This window comes from Lethenteron reissneri, chromosome 45 (assembly GCF_015708825.2).
Source record: "Lethenteron reissneri isolate LAM-NWPU_2019-01 chromosome 45, ASM1570882v1, whole genome shotgun sequence".
NCBI lineage: Eukaryota > Metazoa > Chordata > Hyperoartia > Petromyzontiformes > Petromyzontidae > Lethenteron > Lethenteron reissneri.
Window position 1 is genome coordinate 11,069,371 of NC_083823.1, and position 20,106 is coordinate 11,089,476.

Sequence of the window (20,106 nt, forward strand, 5' to 3'; positions counted from 1 at the left end):
AATGACTTAGCATCAATTCGCGAGTAGCAGATAATAAATCATTAATAGCAAAGCGTGGTCTCGCGTGATCTTGTTGAGCAGTGTGTCGCGTGGGGAGCTGCGTGTGTGTGCGTGCGTCCACCCCGTGTGCGATACAGGTGCGCGATCATAACGCGAGTATTCAGTGGTGAGTGAGTGCCGCGGGGAGCTGTGTGCGTGCGTGCGCATACGTTCGTTACGTGTCGGATACGGATGCGCATTGGTAACGTGGTTATTCGACGTGGAGGCGAGTGCCGCACAGGGCTATAGACGGGCACACGCTCGCAGCGTGCGAGAGCTGTACGTAGCGGTGTAAAGAGGGGGAGTATGGCGTTTGATTGATGATGCTGTGCGCACGTATGCTCGCAGCGTGGGAGCGCGGCGCGAGGCTGTAACAGTAGGGGCGTAGCGTTCGAATGCCGGCGAAACCGTAGCGGGTAATAGGGAGGTGGGGTAACGTAAACGGAAAAGGGGATGAAGGCGGGAGGGACCCCGGGGGCCAACGGCCCCCACAGTTTCGCTCGACACGCACCCGTCATCGTGAACACGCCGACGAGCAGGCCGATGTCTCTGCCGCCCACCATGATGGCCTCGCTGCGCTCCATCCCCTCGCCCACGCCGACGTTCTTGGTTCGGCATGCGGCCCAGATCCCCACAGCCAGGATAATGCCATAGAAAATGATGATGGCTATCAGACCAGCCACGTGAATCGCCATTTTACAAGCTGCAGCCAGAAATAATCCCTCTCGCTGTTGCTGCTGCTCAGGTTGTGCAGATTTTTAGGGGGGGGGGGGGTTGGTTGGTCTTTGGTTGTGTAGTCTGGTAATATCGCTCCTTGTAATATCACGATTGATGGGTGGTCTACCGTTAGGCTGTTTTTTTTTTGTTGGATGCTCTTTGGATAGTCGTTAGTGGTGGTGGTGAGGATTTAGAAACGCCGTCAGATTGCTCCGTATTGGTTGTACGTGCTAATTGATGTTGTCGTCAGATAGCCATGTGCTGCGGGTGGTCTGCGAGTTATTTGTAACTCCTGGGCTGTTAATAGTGTCAGTGATGAAAATATGTTTGCGTTCTATGATTGTTCAGGGGTTCTTCTGGTCAGAATATTCTTGTAGTTGACATTAGACTGTTCTTAGATTGTCATTGATAGATGTGTTCTTGTGTTGATTTTTTAAATCAAAATAAAAGGATCGATTGGTCATGAGCTATTGCTATTGCATTGATGTTGTGAGGTTGTCAATTGGTGTTCTTTGAGCTCTCGTTGTTCCTGGTTGGCTGTTGCCAGATTCTTTGAGATTCGTTGGTGCTCGTTTAGCTCCTGTCAGGATTGTGGTTGGTTAAAGACATTATCGACAACGGGTAATATTTGAGTATCTGGGGTTGTTCTTGGGGCTTTCCCCGACTTTGTGAAATTCGTTCTTTGTGTCCTTGTTTGACCATGTGCCGGATTGCCGTCAGATTTGTTACGATTCTTGGTTTGGGCTGTCATCAGGTTGTCATCGTTAGCTTGACCAATAGCTGTGTTCCAGTCAACTTCCTTGATGGTCAGAACGCTGAGAGTTTTTTGCAAGGCTGTTTCGCACCCTGCTCTATGAAGGGCGCTGCACACTTATCAGTCTATCTTTGACGTGCCCCAAGTTTCAGATGTTGAGATGGGTACTTGGCAGGGAGTGTAGAGTACGAATCTCTTGAATCGTAACTCCTGCAGGTCGAATACACGCCTTTGTCCACTCTATCTGAAAAAGAAAATCCAAAAAATATTAAACAGCATAAGTAGTCACAACGGTTGTAGCAATGGTGGTGGTGCGTCGCAGTAAAAGACAAATACTATACACAGCCATTCCACTGAAGGCACCCTTCTACTATTCTATGGCCAGGTGGCACAGCAAAAGGGCAGGCGGCTTGCAAGTGGAAGGTTGCAAGGTCAATCCTGGTTGGGGGTTGACTCGGCTTATTATCATTCCAGGAGTCAATACATTATTACCACTTAGTGGGGAGTTTAACACGTAGGCTTTCACGACCAATATTATTTATAATAAAGGTTTTTTGGCTAGGTCGCATTATTTATAAATGTGTTGCAACCCTCCACCACGCGACACGGCCAATCAGTAAAAAATGCGTCACGTTGACAAAAGACAAATAGTTCACTACTTTAGCCCACCGGTGTGTTGAAGAGTGAATCCACAACATTTACAATTTTTGAGTACGACGTTTTGCTTGTATTTACATCAACCAGCATCATCGGGCAATTTGCCAGAATAGTGAAGCCGTCCACCTGCTCCCGGTCTTAAATAGAGTAGTAGGGTGACGTCATCATTTAACCCAATCAGGTGCAGAGATCAGAGGCGGAGAGGGGGGGTATGGTAATTATATAATACATTAGTAATCAGTTAATTGTTATGATTAGTAATCGGTGGTAGATTAGTAATTAGTTGTCATGTGTATTATTTAATAACTGAACCCAATCACTATACGCAATCAGGTGCAGAAATCAGAGGTAGAGGAGGGGGGTTATTGTAATTATATACTACGTTATTAATCAGTTAATTTTTATGATTAGTAATCAGTTGTAGATTAGTAATTAGTTGTAATGTGTGTTATTGAATAACTAAACCCAATCACTATACCCAATCAGGTGCAGAAATCAGAGGTGGTGGAGGGGGGGGTTATTGTAATTATATACTACGTTATTAATCAGTTAATTAGTATGTGTTTCCCATATAAGGAATTGTAATATGTATGATTTTTTATTTAATAATACGCTTCCAGGCCGCACTAAGCCTATAGCTATAAAGTTATTTGTATTTCTCTCAATTTCAATGAATTCTCGAATTGGTCTTGGCCAGTAATAATTAGTTTTACACAACACTTCAACGTTATCAAAATAAATTGAGTGGCCTTGTTGGCAAGCATGTTCTGCGCCACTGCGGACAGTTGTGTTTGAGATAATTCAATATTTCTTTGGTGTTCTTTTAGTCTTACGCTGTTACGTACCGTTTGTCCAATATAGCATCTGCCACATATGCAATTACACCTTCTGTTGATAATTTAGGTAATTCGTCTTTAGTACAAGATACTAGTTTTTGAATTTTGTGTACTGTTCCAATTCTTACTTTAATGTTTTGCTTTTGCAAAACACAGGCGAATTTGTCATTTACTCCTGAGATATATGGTATTTTAATTTGATTAATAATCTTATCACTTTCAGCAGTGTTGCTTTGCGATCGTGATTTGGCATTCAGTGCTCTGTTCATTTGAGCATTATTGTAGCCATTCTGTCGTAGTGCTTCTTTAAGATGTTTAATCTCTCTCCCTAGACTTTCACCATCTGACACTGTTTTACACCGATGTATGAGCATCTTAATAAGAGAGGATTTCTGAGCTGGGTGATGTGAATCTGCATTCAGATAGGCATCAGATAAGCACCTTTCGGTAAACGCTGTGTATTATTTTGCCATTTAGGCCATGTCCAAGCAAAATATCTAGGAAAGGGAGTGTGTTATTCACCTCAGTTTCCATGGTGAACTGGATGGCCGGGTTTTGTGCATTGAGATGATTTATAAACTAATCAAGTGTATGTTTCCCATGTGGCCAGACAACCAAAATATCATCAACATATCTAAACCAAAAATATGGTTTTAATGTACTTGAGGCATTTCTTTGTTTCAAAGTTTTTCATGCACAGATTTGCTATAGCAGGAGATAAAGGAGAGCCCATTGCTGCTACTTCCTTTTGTTTAAAGAAATCACCTATCCATAAGAAGTGTTATTTAAACAATGGTCAGCTAATTTTGGAATATCTTTTGGTAAACCTGTATTCTTTACTAGTGTATCAAATAATTTAAGCGACTCATTAACTCACCAGAATATCGTTAGGGTTAAGTTTAATATCTTTAATCACATTCACAAGATGTTCTGAATTTCTTATGAATGAAGATTTCCTACCGAGGTAGGGCTGTATTTGTTTAGTTATATATTTTGCTAATTTATATGTGGCAGAGCCAATTGTACTTACTATGGGTCGTAATGGGATGCCGATTTTATGAATCTTAGGTAGCCCATACTGTCTAGGTGGGTTTGAGGCCCTTGGTTTAATTTGGTATTGCTCAGTCTTGGGGATTAATGAATTTGCAATGATTGCAGTAGTCTTACGTTCTAAAGTATTTGTTGGATTACTATTTGGTTCTTTCGGTAAAGTCACGTAGAAAAAAAATAGCATACGACGTTTCGATTGCAACACAAGCAATCATCATTAGGTACAAATGAAAAAAAAAACAATCCTAGTAAACTTAGATATATAATGCAATACAACACAGAAAGTCGGCTAACATAACAGTCAACACCCTACCTGGTTGATTTTGTTCTTCCAAAAATTGCTAAATTTGAGAAACAAAACACAAACACGGAGACACATAGAGAGACACATAAGCAGAGCGAGATAACACAGAGACACACAGAGAGAGACACACACATAGGCACACAGAAAAACAACGCCTCTGTTGGAGCAGCTGCTGGAGCAGAGAAATAAGCATGTCAATGAAAGACCCAACAAGACTGGTACATTTTAGAGAGAGTTGTGTGGAAATCCACGCCGAAGCGACCGAGGGAGAGAAAGAGTGAATGGACCTATGAGAGCCTGGTAAATTTTAGAGAGAGAAATAGGCCGTTTGAGAAAACAAACTTAGGAAAAAAATTGGAAATGTAATGCAATGCAACACAGAGAGTCGGCTAACACACAGTTAATGCAGATCCTGGTTGATTACGATCTCCAAAGATTGCTAAAATTTGAAGTTAAGTGTACAATTTGACAAACAGAGACACACAGACATGTGCGGAAATTCACCCCGAAGCGGTCTGTTTCTTGTCTCTCTCTCAAATTTCACACTTAACTTCTAATTTAGCAATCTTTGGAAGAACGCAATCAACCAGGCTATGGATTAATTGTGTGTTGACCGACTCTCTGTGTTGCATTGCATTACATTTCCAAATTTTACTAAGTTTGTTTGACTAAGTGTGTTTTCTCTTTCTCTGTGTGTCCTCGTGTTGTTGCTCTATTATTCCCTGCAGTCACGAAAGCTCCAAATCTCTCATTGACATGCTAATTTCTCTACCCCGCCTCTCCCCCCCCCTCTCTCTACTTATGGCCTCGACACAGAGGCGTTGTTTCTCTGTGTGCCTATGTGTGTGTCTCTCTCTGTGTGTCTCTTTGTGTTATCTCTCTCTGCTTGTGTATGTCTGTGTCTCCATGTCTGTGTTTTGTCTCTCTCTCAAATTTAGCAATATTTGGAAGAACAATCTAGATTTGAAGTTTTCGTGACTGCAGGGATCCATACTCTTTGGTTCTTTCGGTAAAGTCACGTAGGTATAAAATAAAATAAATAAAATCACGACGTTTCGGGCGCAACACAAGCATCCGTCCGTCATCAGGTGAGATAACCGCAGCAAGAAAGCAATTGTTCTCTTGCTGCGGTTGTCCCACCTGATGACGGACGCCTTTGTAGGATGGTACAGAAGGAAAAAGAGAGCCATGAAGTTCGCTATCCCAAGAATTTCGCAGGAACCCACTGACCACTCAAGCAACTGCTACTTCTGCCCTTCCAAACGTCGAATTGGCAAGAATGCACCTGCTATCACGTATCCGGACCTTTTTTCATCCATCGCCCCGGTGCCACATTGCTCTGAGCTCCCCGTACCCACTCCTCCGGAGAGAGAGCAGCAAGTCAGAGAGTAAGGAAGACGTTGTAGATCCAGATGACAATTTCAGAGGTAAAGCTGAGGAGAGAAACCCATACTACCCCAACCAAAAAGACCTCAACGACTTGATCAGAGATCTTGGTCTCACCAAGTCCAATGCCGAGCTTTTGACGTCTAGGCTCAAGCAGTGGAACTTGTTAAATGAACGTGCACAAGTCGCAGATCAGAGGAAGCGTTACCAACCTTTTTGCAGCTTCTTCACCCATCAAGATGGGCTCTGCTTCTGCCACAATGTGACCAGTCTGTTCGAGGCAAGGGTGGCACATTCGGGTTTTTTACAATCGGGTTTAATTGTCTTTATGTATTAAACCCGATCATCTGAGATTGGGAGAAATCCGGTTTAATTGGTTCTAATTGCAGAACCGCACTTCGCAAACTTTTCACCGATGGGCTTCATCCATTTCAAGCTAAGGAGCACGTGCCTGCACATGTACTACTTTGCTCCGCAAATGTATTTGTTGAGGTAATGAATACCAATTTCACAATTAAGGTGTGTACCAGTACAAATGATTACTGAGCGTGCATATTATGTATTTGTTGTTACGTTAGATTTCTATGTACAGTTTAACGGAGTGTTAAAAACAGCGTGTGGTGGTCCGCGGGATATTTGAAGGCTGAAAATGGGTCTGCACACTCGAAAAGGTTGAGAACCGCTGCTCTATGCCTCTTCCTCCCTCCTCTATATCCAACCCTCACCTCCCTCCTCTATCTCCCTCTATATCCAACCCTCACCTCCCTCCTAAATTTTCCTCCCTTGCCTCGCTGCTCTCTCGCCTCGATCGCATTTGCGCGGGACCCACGGCTGGAGTGGAGGGTGAGTGGGTTTTCTAAACTAAAACTACTTAAGTGTTTAACACGTAGTAGGCTGCAACGACCAATATTATCCATAAGAGGTTTTTTTGGGACAAATCACGTAAATATGAAGGTCGTTAAACCCGTCACCACCAATTAGTAAGATTTGTCCCGTAAACAAAACATGACAATTCGTTACTAGTTAAGCACACCGGTTGTGTGTTGGAGAGCAAACCCACAACATTTATAATTCGAATACCATGACGTTTCGCCAGTAATTAAAACTATCCTTATCAGGCGACAGCCAGATAAGGATAGATGGAGGAATCCTCCTGTTTCGGTCTTAAATAGACGGGGGATAAATGTGATGTCGTCATATTCTTAGTTTTTTTCGGTAAAGTCACGTAGGTAAAAAAATTTAAAATTAAAATTAATAAAAGTTAAATAAAAAGCTGATACAGCTGTCGAGCTGTGACGGTTCCACCTGAAGACGGAAGCTTGTGTTGCCTCCGAAACGTCGTGATTTTTATTTTTATTTTACTTTTATTAATTTTAATTTTTTACCTACGTGACTTTACCGAAAAAAACCTAAGAATATGAATCCTTGCAGTCACGAAAGCTTCAAATCTAGAAGTGATGTCGTCACTTGTGAGCCAATCAGGTGTGAAGACCAGAGGGGGTGGTTCATTTATAAAACGAAACTATTTTTTTTATTTTACCAGGTAAGGCCCACTGAAATATACAGCTATTTTTCAGAAGCGACCTGGCCACAAATGATAGCTCAATGATGTGACTTATCACGTGGACATTTATAGCAGCCAAATACTCTAAATGCATAATGTTGATTCTAAATGTGGAGGGAAAACCCAGAGGCTCCGGAGATAATCCACGCAACCATGGGGAGAGAGAGAAAACTCCAAATATCAAACACGTGCACGGTGATGTCACCACTGCACACATTCGCCACACGCCAGGCAGACAGGAATCCAGGCAGGGAGCCAGGGATAAAAGTTTTTTTTAAGATAATATGATACACATTTATGAATATTTATTGCAAGTTTCACGCTTGTGTTTCAACTATTCCTTTGGAATTTGCGCTCATCTGCTGCACTATAGACAGTAGCGTCCTGGGATCAAAGTGCGGAAATACAGAGATCGTGTGGCTGTCGGGATGTGTAAATCATTATCTTATCTTTTGTGGAGCGACAGCTATGGGATGGAGGTGTATTGGCTAATACATTGGCTAATACACCTCCATCCTGTAGTGCAGTGGGGTTTTTTTCGCTCTGCATATATTTTGCTGGTTTTGCTGTGATCTCTATTTGCTTCATTGCTGTTATTGTTCTTATGTTCTTTTGTCAGACCCAGCTCACTCACTCATGCACGTGCCGACTATCCTGGCCTCTTCAATTCTCAACTCGATACACGAATAAACTTGAAATACAATATTATACAAAAGCAGGGATATTTTTTTTTACCACCAAGCAGTGGAGCATCAAGCAACCTCACAATTGCAACAAACAACCTTGGGGCCGTATGCCTCATCTTGGCTCAGCGCAGGGATTGAGCCTCTCAGTAGCTTTCCAATGTGCACGAGGAAGCGAATCGGCCCTGGCTTGGGTCAGCTGTGTCCATGCTCATGATTATCGCATCAAGCATGGATTTTGAGCTGTGGCTCACCTGAGCCAGGGAGAAGCCTGAGCAGAACCGTGACGAGGAATATAGAGCTCACAGTGTGTAATTTTACAGGCGTGCGGGGTGAGCGGATGCGACAGGGTGAGTGACAATTGGTGATGGATCTGTGTTCTAATCTGTGTTCTAATCTGGCTTGCTCAGTCTCCACGTAGGGATTCATTTTGAGTGGGAGGTTGATGCTTTAATTAAGACTTCCCTCTAGAGGAATAGAGTTATATAGACCATGATTAACGGCAGGCAAACCAGAGTTAAGAGGGTTATGTGCTAGTGTGTGCATTGTTGATTGTGTACATATGTGTAGGCAGATGCATGGCTTTGTATCCTGGCTCGAACCAGAGTTAGATTCCCGCTCATAGCCAACTCCGGTGACGATTATCGATATCGGTCCTGGGCCTCCTCTAGGTCTACTCAACCTCAAATGAGTACCTGATGCAGTGTGTAAACATCGCCACTTGGGACACAAAGGCGGCCGGGCGTGGTGCTGACCATCCTAGCTGCACATATAATGAAAATCAATCAACGGTATATACATGTGATGGAGTTGCTTTGTGTGCGAGCTGATTTACAAATGTCAAAACCTGAATATCACACACGGATACATAAGACAAAGATCCCCTCGTATATCCTTAACAGACTGTTGGGATAAGTGTTGTTAGCAAGCACCTACTGATGCCGGCACGGTGCCAGCACCACGCCTGCCCGCCTTTGTCTCCCCAATACATGATGTTGCACACCGCACCATGTACTTGCTTTAGGCTGAGTCGACCTCGAAGCCGGAATCAAACGTGGCTCATCGGGTTCAGAGTGTAATTTGCGCTAAAACTGTGCCACCACTCTCCATATATATGTAGTGTCATAGGTCTCTTCTTCTCTCCCTTCTCGAGGCGTGTGTGTGTGGGTGGCGTGCAGCGCACACACTCAGTCAGAGGCGAGGTAGTCGCAGGGGGCACCGTCTTTCTCTTTATTAGGTTCACACCACCAACTCTGGCCCCCTCTCTCACGACCACGCGGCCGGAGGGTCAGGCTCAGACACGACCCTGTCCGCGTTGCACCGACGGCATCAATCGAAACTACTGTCCTGCCGCACAATTATCGGGCGAAGGTGGCTTCGCTCCGCCCTAGCCGCGCCTTTCTTCTCGAACCCACCAGAGGGTTCCAGGGGCCTCCCTATGAAGTCTACCGTGATCCTTGCCCCCGTGTATATGCTCAACGGCGTGTGCACTAAGTGTCCACCTGCAGCTGCTGTACAGCAGTCAGCACTGTGTCACTACATATTAGCCTTATGACAGTACCCCGGGGTACCAAATAATACAAAATGGCCGAGGCAATTAAATATTTTATTTCTGGGACACTATTTTTTCCAAGGGTGTACTTAACTCCGCGACTGGGGTACCAATCAATCCAAAATCAGTGCTACTCCGCGATGTCTAAACGCAGCGAGGACGATTGCGCTGAAACCCTAAACGCTCGTATTCACCATTGTGCATCGTGTACAGCTCGTCGAGATGAGTCAATTGCCGCATCGCCGACCATCAACAGACTAAAATTTACTGCATTATGGACATTTTGCGAAAACCGGGGTATTATTGTACCCCGGGGTACCGCCATAAGGTTCATATGTCTATAAAAAAACATGTACCCATACCTGCACATTCACAAGGACAATATCCCCCATATATTATTATATTTTTGGGGCAAGGTCTGTTAGCAAGCACTTATTAAGGCTGGCACGGCACACGATGGGGTGGTGTGCATACAAAAAAAGACTACGACAAAGATATCCATACAGCCTGAGCAAAGATCCCAAATATATCCATAACAGACTGTTGGGGCAAGTGCTATTAGCGAGCACCGATGAAGGCCGGAACGGCACACGAGGGGGTGAGTTGCCAACACCACGCCCGGCCGATTTTGTCTCCCCAGTGGCGATATTTACACACAGCACCAGGTGCTCATTTGAGGCTGCGTCGACCTAGGGGAGGCCCAGGACCGGTTCAGATGATCGTCACTGATGTTGGCCGTGAGCGAAAATCGAATTCGGGTCACCGACTTCGTAGTGCAACGCTGTTAGCATACATACATACACACATACATATACAGTATACATCATGCCTTCACACACAGTCCAGTCTCCTCCCATTGCCAGTGCATCTGATTTAAAACAGCCTCCCCCGGTTAAATCGAAAATATATAATTGGGAAGAGAAACTGCCCTGAACTCGTCCTCCATTCATTAATCTTCCATTACCAGCCGTGTTTAATGGGCCACCCACTCACTTATACGGGGACATCCCGACAGGTGGCATGGCATTGTTCCCTAGCAGAGAAAACAACCCTTACTAATATCATACTTTACCAGCAAAAACATTTTTCTGGCTGTCTTCCTGCCTGGATTCCTGTCTACCTGGCTCGTGCGCAGGTTCACATTTGTGGTATTAACGTCACCCCACACATATGCGTGATGACGCTTATGTGACACCTCCACCCCGGAGGCATAAGATCAGAGATGGAGGAGATAAAGGGAGGTAAGGAAGGGAGATGGATAAAGAGACAGAGAGGAGAGGGTGGGGAGAGAGTGCAGGGCGTGAGAGAGAGAGCAAAATGGAAAGAGTAGAGTGAGGGAGAGAAACATATAGTGGGAGGATTAGGGAGAGACAAGAGACGGGGAAGAGAGCGGTTTGGATGAGAAGGGCGAGGGTGAGAGGTGTGGGGAACGGGGACGGACATCTGGGTGAGTGGAGGGAGGGGAGGAATATAGAGGCGAAAGTATACAATACAGAGAAGGCCAGAGAAAGATTAGGTGAGACAGGCATCTTTATAAGATTAAACGTTTTGCTGGCTGGCTGGGAGGCACGAACAGATAGTCACGTCCCAAGGACGTGCGGGTTGCTCGTAAATATAAAAAACAGTCTTTTTCATTAAATTCGGCCGTATCTGAGGTGGAACACCCAGTTCACAACTCGCTGCACTGAATACAGGGTGTCCGAAAATGATTTTACCAGAAATAAAGTTTAATAGTTTTATTGTTATTCGAGATACTGACATTAATATTGATACATGCATTCCACGTATAAGTTTCAGTTTAATATGCATATTGATTGGTACTTTCTGTCCGCCCCTTCACCTGACTAAACACAATTAGATTTTTGTCTTCAAAGTGTGTTAAAAAGTAAAGTCTTACACCAGCAAACCAAGAAACCTTGAAGAACTTAAACATAATTTTGTCGATGCTGCTGTGTCATCATCCATCCCTACAGCTGTGTTGGGAATTGTTTTCTCAGAGTTTGAACGCCGAATTAGATGGATGATAGTGAATGATCGACGACATGTAGAGTGTATTCATAATATAATTCGAAAACATCCAATCAATACCATTAAAACAAACTAAAACTTATAACTCTATTACATGTATTCATAAAAAATTTATGTATCTCGAATAACAAAACTATTTAACGTTCATTTTGGTATATTCATTTTCGGACACCCTATTCAATTTAACGTAAAGCAGTCAGTGATTGATGGTCCAGCGCTCATCGATTCACTACAGGAACTCGCTCACCGGTGGTCAGTCGCCTCCTTATTAATGTTCTATCGCTATTACCATGGCGACTGTTTCCGTGAACCTCACTAATCGATTCCTCCACCCGTATTGAGAGCTCGGTCTACCCGACGGACCGTTTTGTCTCAACCTCACTCTACCACCCGACAGGTTTCAGCAACTCACATACTCACACAAGGATCCCCCATATTGACTTTAACAGACTGTAGGGGCACGTGCTGTAAGAGAGCACCAATGAAGCCCTGCACGGCATACGAGGGGGTGGGTGGCCAGCACCACGCCCGGTCGCCTTTGTTTCCCTAGTGGCGATGTTTACACACCACAGCAGGTACTCATTTGAGGCTGAGTCGACCTAGGGGAGGCCCAGGGCCGGTTCAGATAATCATCACCGATGTTGGCCATGAGCGGGAATCGAACTCGGGTCGCCAGATTCGTAGTGAAACGCGCTAACCGCTACACTACCGCTCCCCACACAGTATATACATTTCTTCACACACAGTCTACTCTCCTCCCATTGCCAGTGGATCTGATTTCACGGTTAAATCAAAAATGTATAATTGGGAAGAGAAACAGCACTGAACTCGTCCCCCATTGTTGTTGGCTGTGGGCGGGAATCGATTTCTTGTCGCTCCACCGCTCCCCAAACTCATTCCACCACTCACCCGCTGAGCCACTTACCAGACGACCAGTCACAGAACGCCACTTTCAGCTTCTTTCCTCGCACTGCTCCACTGTGGAAATCCTTCCCATCGCCTCCTCTAATAATAACCTCGCACTTTGATGGTGCTGTTTGTTGCTAGTCGCTTGAGGCTTTGGGCCTGTGTTTAGCGACTGTGGAAAACATTACACTGCTGGACGAATGCCAGGTTTGACCATACTGAGCCACCCTGGTAAGTGCCGCTTGGTAAAAGTGTGAAGCGTATACGTTTGAGCAGAGGTACAATGGATTCTTCTTCTGAACTGTCTTTTGCTGACAACGTTGCCGGCAACACGGTCATGGTGCAAGCGCCGTCGTGCTGTGCGCTTCAACACGCCACGTCCGTGAATTTAACTCGGATCGCGAGGTTCACAACGCCAATAGCGAACCTCGCCACCGCTCCGCCATGTTAATGGTGACATCGCATTGTGGCGACCGACCTTGTCAGTGTCAAGCGGCCCCTCTCCACCGCGTGGTGATGACATCTTAAGATGGGGTACTCCCTTGAAGGAGGCGTCGACACTAACAAGGGGATAAAGACCTGACGCCTGATCGACGGTGGTGGTGGTTGCGGCGAGATTCAGAGCAGGCGCTGGATCTCGGCTCGTAATAAGCCGAGGACGAGAATAATTCAGGAAGCGAGCGAGCGATGGCGAGGATTTCTGACGTCGAAAGCCTCCATTCAGTGCACAAGGATCGCAACGCTCACGGCGAGAGAGTTTTCAGTTCACACTACAGGGACTCATCTACTTGCGAGCATTCAACTCACGAACTTTCAGAGATACGAACAAACCTGTCCATCCAGTTACGTAAGTTCAACCGCCATGAAATGGATGGCAGTGGTGGCATCTACATCTGCAGGAGAATATACAACTTTAAAGCCATTGTAGATGTTTGGAATCGACAGGAGTAAAGTGGGACTTACGAACAGACCTCTGGAACCTAGCTCGTTTGTAAGTAGAGGAGTCCCTGTACAGCAGTGGCGTAATGAACTACATTTACAAGCCCAAAGTGGTGCGGCAATCGGTCAGGTGGGGCCCCAATATTTGATTTGTCTCTCACACGGTTGCACCTTAGAGGCTATTGTATATATATATCACAACTCATCTTGCCCTCATCACAGCACAGTTACGCTCAAGGTCTCGAGCATTTAACGCTGTAGGGCGCGCTCCATCTTCACATAAACTCCTTAAACTTTTTTTTTAAACAATGGTTTTTTTACTTCGTTTAACTCACGGTCAATGGCGCCTGAGGCACGTGACGCCTGCTGTTTGTGCGAGCCGATTCCAGTTTAGATATATCATCTTCTGGGTTCTTTCGGTAAAGTCACGTAGAAGGGAAGTAATAAAATAATAAAAATAAAACATAAAACTATTCTCACGACGTTTCGGCCACAACGCAAGTAGCCGTCCTCAGGTTAAAACCAGGTCTGTCGAGGCGACAGCGTTTGAATGAAACAGCACACGCGCTAGAAGCATGCATATAAGCTGGGTTGGAAGGGGGGAAGAAAGGGGGAGCCTTGAAAAAAGAATATGCATATCAAGAGGAATTTAGCATATTTATGGGAAATGCAGGTATGTGATTAGTACTGCATATGCCCGTGCATTATGCAGGATTAGCATCAAAGGGAGGGGGATAAGGGAAATGCAGGTATGTGATGTGGGAAATGCAGGTATGTGAATAGTACTTTTTATGCCCGTGCATTATGCAGGATTAGCAGCATCAAAGGGAGGGGATAGGGGTAGCATTAATGAAGGGAAGGAGTGTTAATAGTATGTAGCTGCAGTAACTAAAACCACCACGTAAACAACTAAAGTATAAACTACATCTTCTTGGTTCTTTCTAAAGCAGCAGCAGCAACTGCAGCAGCAGCAGAAACTGCTGCAGCAGCAGCAACTGCTGCAGCAGCAGCAACTTCTGCAGCAGCAGCAACTGCTGCAGCAGCAGTAACTGCAGCTCCCTTTGATGCTGTTAATCCTGCATAATGCACATGCATATGCAGTACTAATCACATTCCTGCATTTCCCATAAATATGCTAAATTCCTTTTGATATGCAAATTCCTTTGTCAATGCGCCCAGCTTATATATATGCTCCAAGCTCGTGTGCTGTTTCATTCAGACTCTGTCGCCTCGACGGACCTGGTTTTCACCTGAGGACGGCTGCTTGCGTTGTGGCCGAAACGTCGTGAGAATTGTTTTATTATGTTTTATTTTTATTATTTTATTACTTCCCTTCTACGTGACTTTACCGAAAGAACCAAGAAGATGAATCCCTGCAGTCACGAAAGCTTTAAATCGAAATATAAACTACATATCATCAGTATACTAAATTTAGCATTTCCCATATCACATACCTGCATTTCCCTTATCCCCCTCCCTTTGATGCTGCTAGTCCTGCATAATGCACGGGCATAAGTAGTACTAATCACATACCTGCATTTCCCATAAATATGCTTAAATTCCTCTTGATATGCATATTCTTTTTTCAAGGCTCCCCCTTTCTTCCCCCCTTCCAACCCAGCTTATATACATGCTCCAAGCGCGTGTGCTGTTTCATTCAGACGCTGTCGCATCGACAGACCTGGTTTTCACCTGAGGACGGCTACTTGCGTTGTGGCCGAAACGTCGTGAGAATAATTTTATTGTTTTGTTTTTATTATTTTATTACTTCCCTTCTACGTGATTTTACCGAAAGAACCCTGAAGATGAATCCCTAGAGTCACGAAAGCTTTAAATCGAAAAACATATCATTAATAATCCGTCCATACAAAAATTGTAATTGCTTGAAAGGAGGCAATTAATTTATGAATTGATGTTGATTTTCATACAGGCATGCATTGTCACCGGATCTGAGTACGTGTGCAAAATTTGGAATTGATTGGACAACAGGAAGTAGACTCACTTTTGATTACAAGATTTGACCACGACGAACACAAGTGAAGTTAAATAATACCGTTGAAAAATGCAATGCTACCTCGATGCAAATATTAAGTTACCGCTTGAGTTAAAATACAAGGTGGAACGTAAATGAAAGCATTTTTTACGAAATGTATGTGTAGTAACTTAACCCGCGTTTTCAATAAGTGTTGTTACTTGACACTGTTAACACATTTTATGGTGGTTATCAAAAGGGGGGGGGTGCCCAATTCGTAGCTAAGGCCACGAGGGGCGGGTGTGCTGCAAGGCACCCTTGCCTGCCCCCCACGCTAATTTACGCCATTGCACGACAGTTTGGTTCTTCAAATCGAGTTTTTGTTTTCATTACCAGCTACCGTATATAATAAACTCCTTAAAACGATGTTTTTTAAAAACGCTAAAAAGTAAATACAGTAACTCCAATGGACAACGGGAAGTGGACGACACGTGACGCCTACTTCTTGGGCGAGGCGATTCCAGAGTTTAGGGACCGCGGCGTTTTTGACCTACTCAAATAAATATTTAATTAATATGCCGTCCATACAAAATGTTAATTGCTTCAAAAGAGCCAATTAATTGATTCATTGATACCGATTTTGATACAGGCATGCATTGTCACGGGATCTGAGTACGTGTGCAAATTTTAGAATTCATTGGACAACAGGAAGTAGACTAACTATTTGGCCTTAACAGGTGTTCACTAACATCACTCGTCCTTACATTGTTTAACGGTCTCATCCAGTGAGTCAATACGACAGCGGTGTTTGTGTGCGGCGTGACTGTGTGTTTGTGTGCGGCGTGACTGTGTGTTTGTGTGCGGCGTGACTGTGTTTGTGTGCGGCGTGACTGTGTGTTTGTGTGCGGCGTGACTGTGTTTGTGTGCGGCGTGACTGTGTTTGTGTGCGGCGTGACTGTGTGTTTGTGTGCGGCGTGACTGTGTGTTTGTGTGCGGCGTGACTGTGTTTGTGTGCGGCGTGACTGTGTTTGTGTGCGGCGTGACTGTGTTTGTGTGCGGCGTGACTGTGTTTGTGTGCGGCGTGACTGTGTTTGTGTGCGGCGTGACTGTGTTTGTGTGCGGCGTGACTGTGTTTGTGTGCGGCGTGACTGTGTTTGTGTGCGGCGTGACTGTGTGTTTGTGTGCGGCGTGACTGTGTGTTTGTGTGCGGCGTGACTGTGTTTGTGTGCGGCGTGACTGTGTGTTTGTGTGCGGCGTGACTGTGTGTTTGTGTGCGGCGTGACTGTGTTTGTGTGCGGCGTGACTGTGTTTGTGTGCGGCGTGACTGTGTTTGTGTGCGGCGTGACTGTGTTTGTGTGCGGCGTGACTGTGTTTGTGTGCGGCGTGACTGTGTTTGTGTGCGGCGTGACTGTGTTTGTGTGCGGCGTGACTGTGTGTTTGTGTGCGGCGTGACTGTGTTTGTGTGCGGCGTGACTGTGTTTGTGTGCGGCGTGACTGTGTTTGTGTGCGGCGTGACTGTGTTTGTGTGCGGCGTGACTGTGTTTGTGTGCGGCGTGACTGTGTTTGTGTGCGGCGTGACTGTGTTTGTGTGCGGCGTGACTGTGTTTGTGTGCGGCGTGACTGTGTGTTTGTGTGCGGCGTGACTGTGTTTGTGTGCGGCGTGACTGTGTTTGTGTGCGGCGTGACTGTGTTTGTGTGCGGCGTGACTGTGTTTGTGTGCGGCGTGACTGTGTTTGTGTGCGGCGTGACTGTGTTTGTGTGCGGCGTGACTGTGTTTGTGTGCGGCGTGACTGTGTTTGTGTGCGGCGTGACTGTGTTTGTGTGCGGCGTGACTGTGTTTGTGTGCGGCGTGACTGTGTGTTTGTGTGCGGCGTGACTGTGTTTGTGTGCGGCGTGACTGTGTGTTTGTGTGCGGCGTGACTGTGTTTGTGTGCGGCGTGACTGTGTGTTTGTGTGCGGCGTGACTGTGTGTTTGTGTGCGGCGTGACTGTGTTTGTGTGCGGCGTGACTGTGTTTGTGTGCGGCGTGACTGTGTTTGTGTGCGGCGTGACTGTGTGTTTGTGTGCGGCGTGACTGTGTGTTTGTGTGCGGCGTGACTGTGTTTGTGTGCGGCGTGACTGTGTGTTTGTGTGCGGCGTGACTGTGTTTGTGTGCGGCGTGACTGTGTGTTTGTGTGCGGCGTGACTGTGTTTGTGTGCGGCGTGACTGTGTTTGTGTGCGGCGTGACTGTGTGTTTGTGTGCGGCGTGACTGTGTTTGTGTGCGGCGTGACTGTGTGTTTGTGTGCGGCGTGACTGTGTTTGTGTGCGGCGTGACTGTGTGTTTGTGTGCGGCGTGACTGTGTGTTTGTGTGCGGCGTGACTGTGTTTGTGTGCGGCGTGACTGTGTGTTTGTGTGCGGCGTGACTGTGTGTTTGTGTGCGGCGTGACTGTGTTTGTGTGCGGCGTGACTGTGTTTGTGTGCGGCGTGACTGTGTGTTTGTGTGCGGCGTGACTGTGTTTGTGTGCGGCGTGACTGTGTGTTTGTGTGCGGCGTGACTGTGTTTGTGTGCGGCGTGACTGTGTGTTTGTGTGCGGCGTGACTGTGTGTTTGTGTGCGGCGTGACTGTGTTTGTGTGCGGCGTGACTGTGTTTGTGTGGGGGAGCCGTCGTGAAATTGGTTAGCGCGCTGCGCCACAAACCCGAGTTCGATTCCAGCTCACAGCCAGCACCAGTGATGATTATCTGAATCGGTCCTGGGCTTCCTCTAGGTCGACCCATCCTCAAATGAGTACTTGGTGCGGGTGTAAACATCGCCACTAGGGAGACAAAGGCGGCCGGGTGTGGTTCTGGCCACCCACTCCCTGTTGTGCCGTGTCGGCTTTCATAGGTGCTCGCTAACAGCACTTCCCCCAAATGTCTGCCGAGGCTATACGGGGGATTATTGTCTTTGTGTAAGAGTAAATATATATGTGAGAGTATGTGGTACAGTATATATGGGTGTATATACGTGTCTGCGTGTAATAGTGTATGTATATGGGGGTGGAGTGGTGGCGCGGTGGATAGCGCATTGGACATCAATCAGCGAAATGACAATTATTTCCAACAATGGCAAACCCCACAGGCTCGTGAAATCTTAACACGTCCAGCAACCCACACGAGATAAAACACTCACGTGACTCAGTGTAAGGTAGACGTTCATCCAGAAGTGGATCGAAAATGGGCTTTAATTCGTATTGTGAATTGAACTTCCACGTATGCGTAATTAAATATGCATCTGTGTATGCTCGTGCGTGTTGTGTAACAGTTAATGTGTATATATATGTAAAACTTATCATAAGAATGTGGAGCCCTTTTGTTAACCCACTGCTTAATGTGCAATGTGGTTGTTGAGCGATAACCGGCAACCGTTTGTAGATTTCTGGTGGAATGTTAGCAGTGAACACACGTTCACCACGTCTCTTCTTTTCTCAGTTAAAACTAAATAAAGGCGCAGCCCCGCAATTGTTTCGCTCATGCTTTCCTGCTGGCGGAATAACCTGCACTCGAGGGAGCTCTAGGGGATGTTTGGTCTACTCTTCCACGCTGACCGTGTTGTAAGAGAAGGGCGTATCCACACTTCCACACCATATGCGACAGACGCGGTGGGGATTTAAGAAACCTGCTCCATCGTTTCCACTGCTACACCGGGAAACGGAGTCGAACTACCACCCTCTGGATTGCAAGTCCCGTGTGCTGGTAATCATTGCGGCTTCTCTCTTCGTTTCTCAGGTTACAAAGGTTACATACGCTATGTTTTTTGCAAGAGAAGTGCAGTAATGCAGATAATCGGCGTGCCACTGAATACTTACATTTCAAACATGTTACCAGTATCTGGGACAACAGTTATGTGCAACCCAAAAGGCAGGTTTGTTATTTTCAAGTTCACCCCTCCTGGTTTTATTTCTTTGCCTTTCTAACGGAAGGGTTTCGAGTTCAAAGACAATCCGTCAATTTGTACTGGATGCTAAATGGAGTTGAGCAATGCATTATGACAGTCAATACATATGGAGTCATCGTAAGGGTGTGATCCAAGACAACTAAAATTTTACTTAAGCCACATGCACTCTACAGCACTGGGGATAGTTTTTGAAGACAAAGCGAGATCAACGAGATGCAAGAAAACGGTAAAGGAGAGCAGGTTTGAGTGGTTTTGGGAAAGCCGAACTTGACAATGACAAGTAACAGACCGATGCGCCTCACTAATGCGGCCACAACACATTCCTCAAATAACACTTACCTTAACAGGTAATCGTATAAAATAGTCGACGTTTTGGGTAATGGCCCCTCTTCATAGCACGATGTGCCTCGTAACTAAATCGATACTGCTGCAAATAATTGCTCCCAAAACGCCATTTGGGATGTGTATTTCTTTTTTAAAATGGACAGATAGGTACGCGAGGAGGTATATTGGGCGCCAATTTATGTTGACCTTAATAGGCACTCGCTAACAGCACGATGTGTTGAGGCTGCATGGGGGCTACGTGAGATGTGTTTTGCTCTCGCCATCAGCTCACAGCGGAACCTTTAAAGTTCCCATGGTAACGAAGACTTCAAAAGGACACAGAATGACCGCAACAGCAACATCCGCTATTCGCCACTGAGTGGCAGTGATATTAATACGGATATTTGTGTGCCGGGCTAGGTGCACTTTGAGAACGTCACGTGAAGTGTGGAAGGCTCGCTTTGAGGTCACGGGACAA

At 45.7% G+C, this 20,106-nt stretch overlaps 1 protein-coding gene across 1 annotated transcript in view; it reads right to left on the bottom strand.

The window, feature by feature from the left end:
* SLC5A7 (solute carrier family 5 member 7) overlaps nucleotides 1-20,106 on the bottom strand; it is a 75,674-nt gene that overhangs the window by 45,111 nt on the left and 10,457 nt on the right. The window contains exon 2 of the mRNA XM_061570269.1: nucleotides 551-1,754. Within this exon, the coding sequence (XP_061426253.1) occupies nucleotides 551-734 (184 nt within the window). The 5' untranslated portion in view covers nucleotides 735-1,754. The remainder of the gene's footprint in view (nucleotides 1-550; nucleotides 1,755-20,106) is intronic.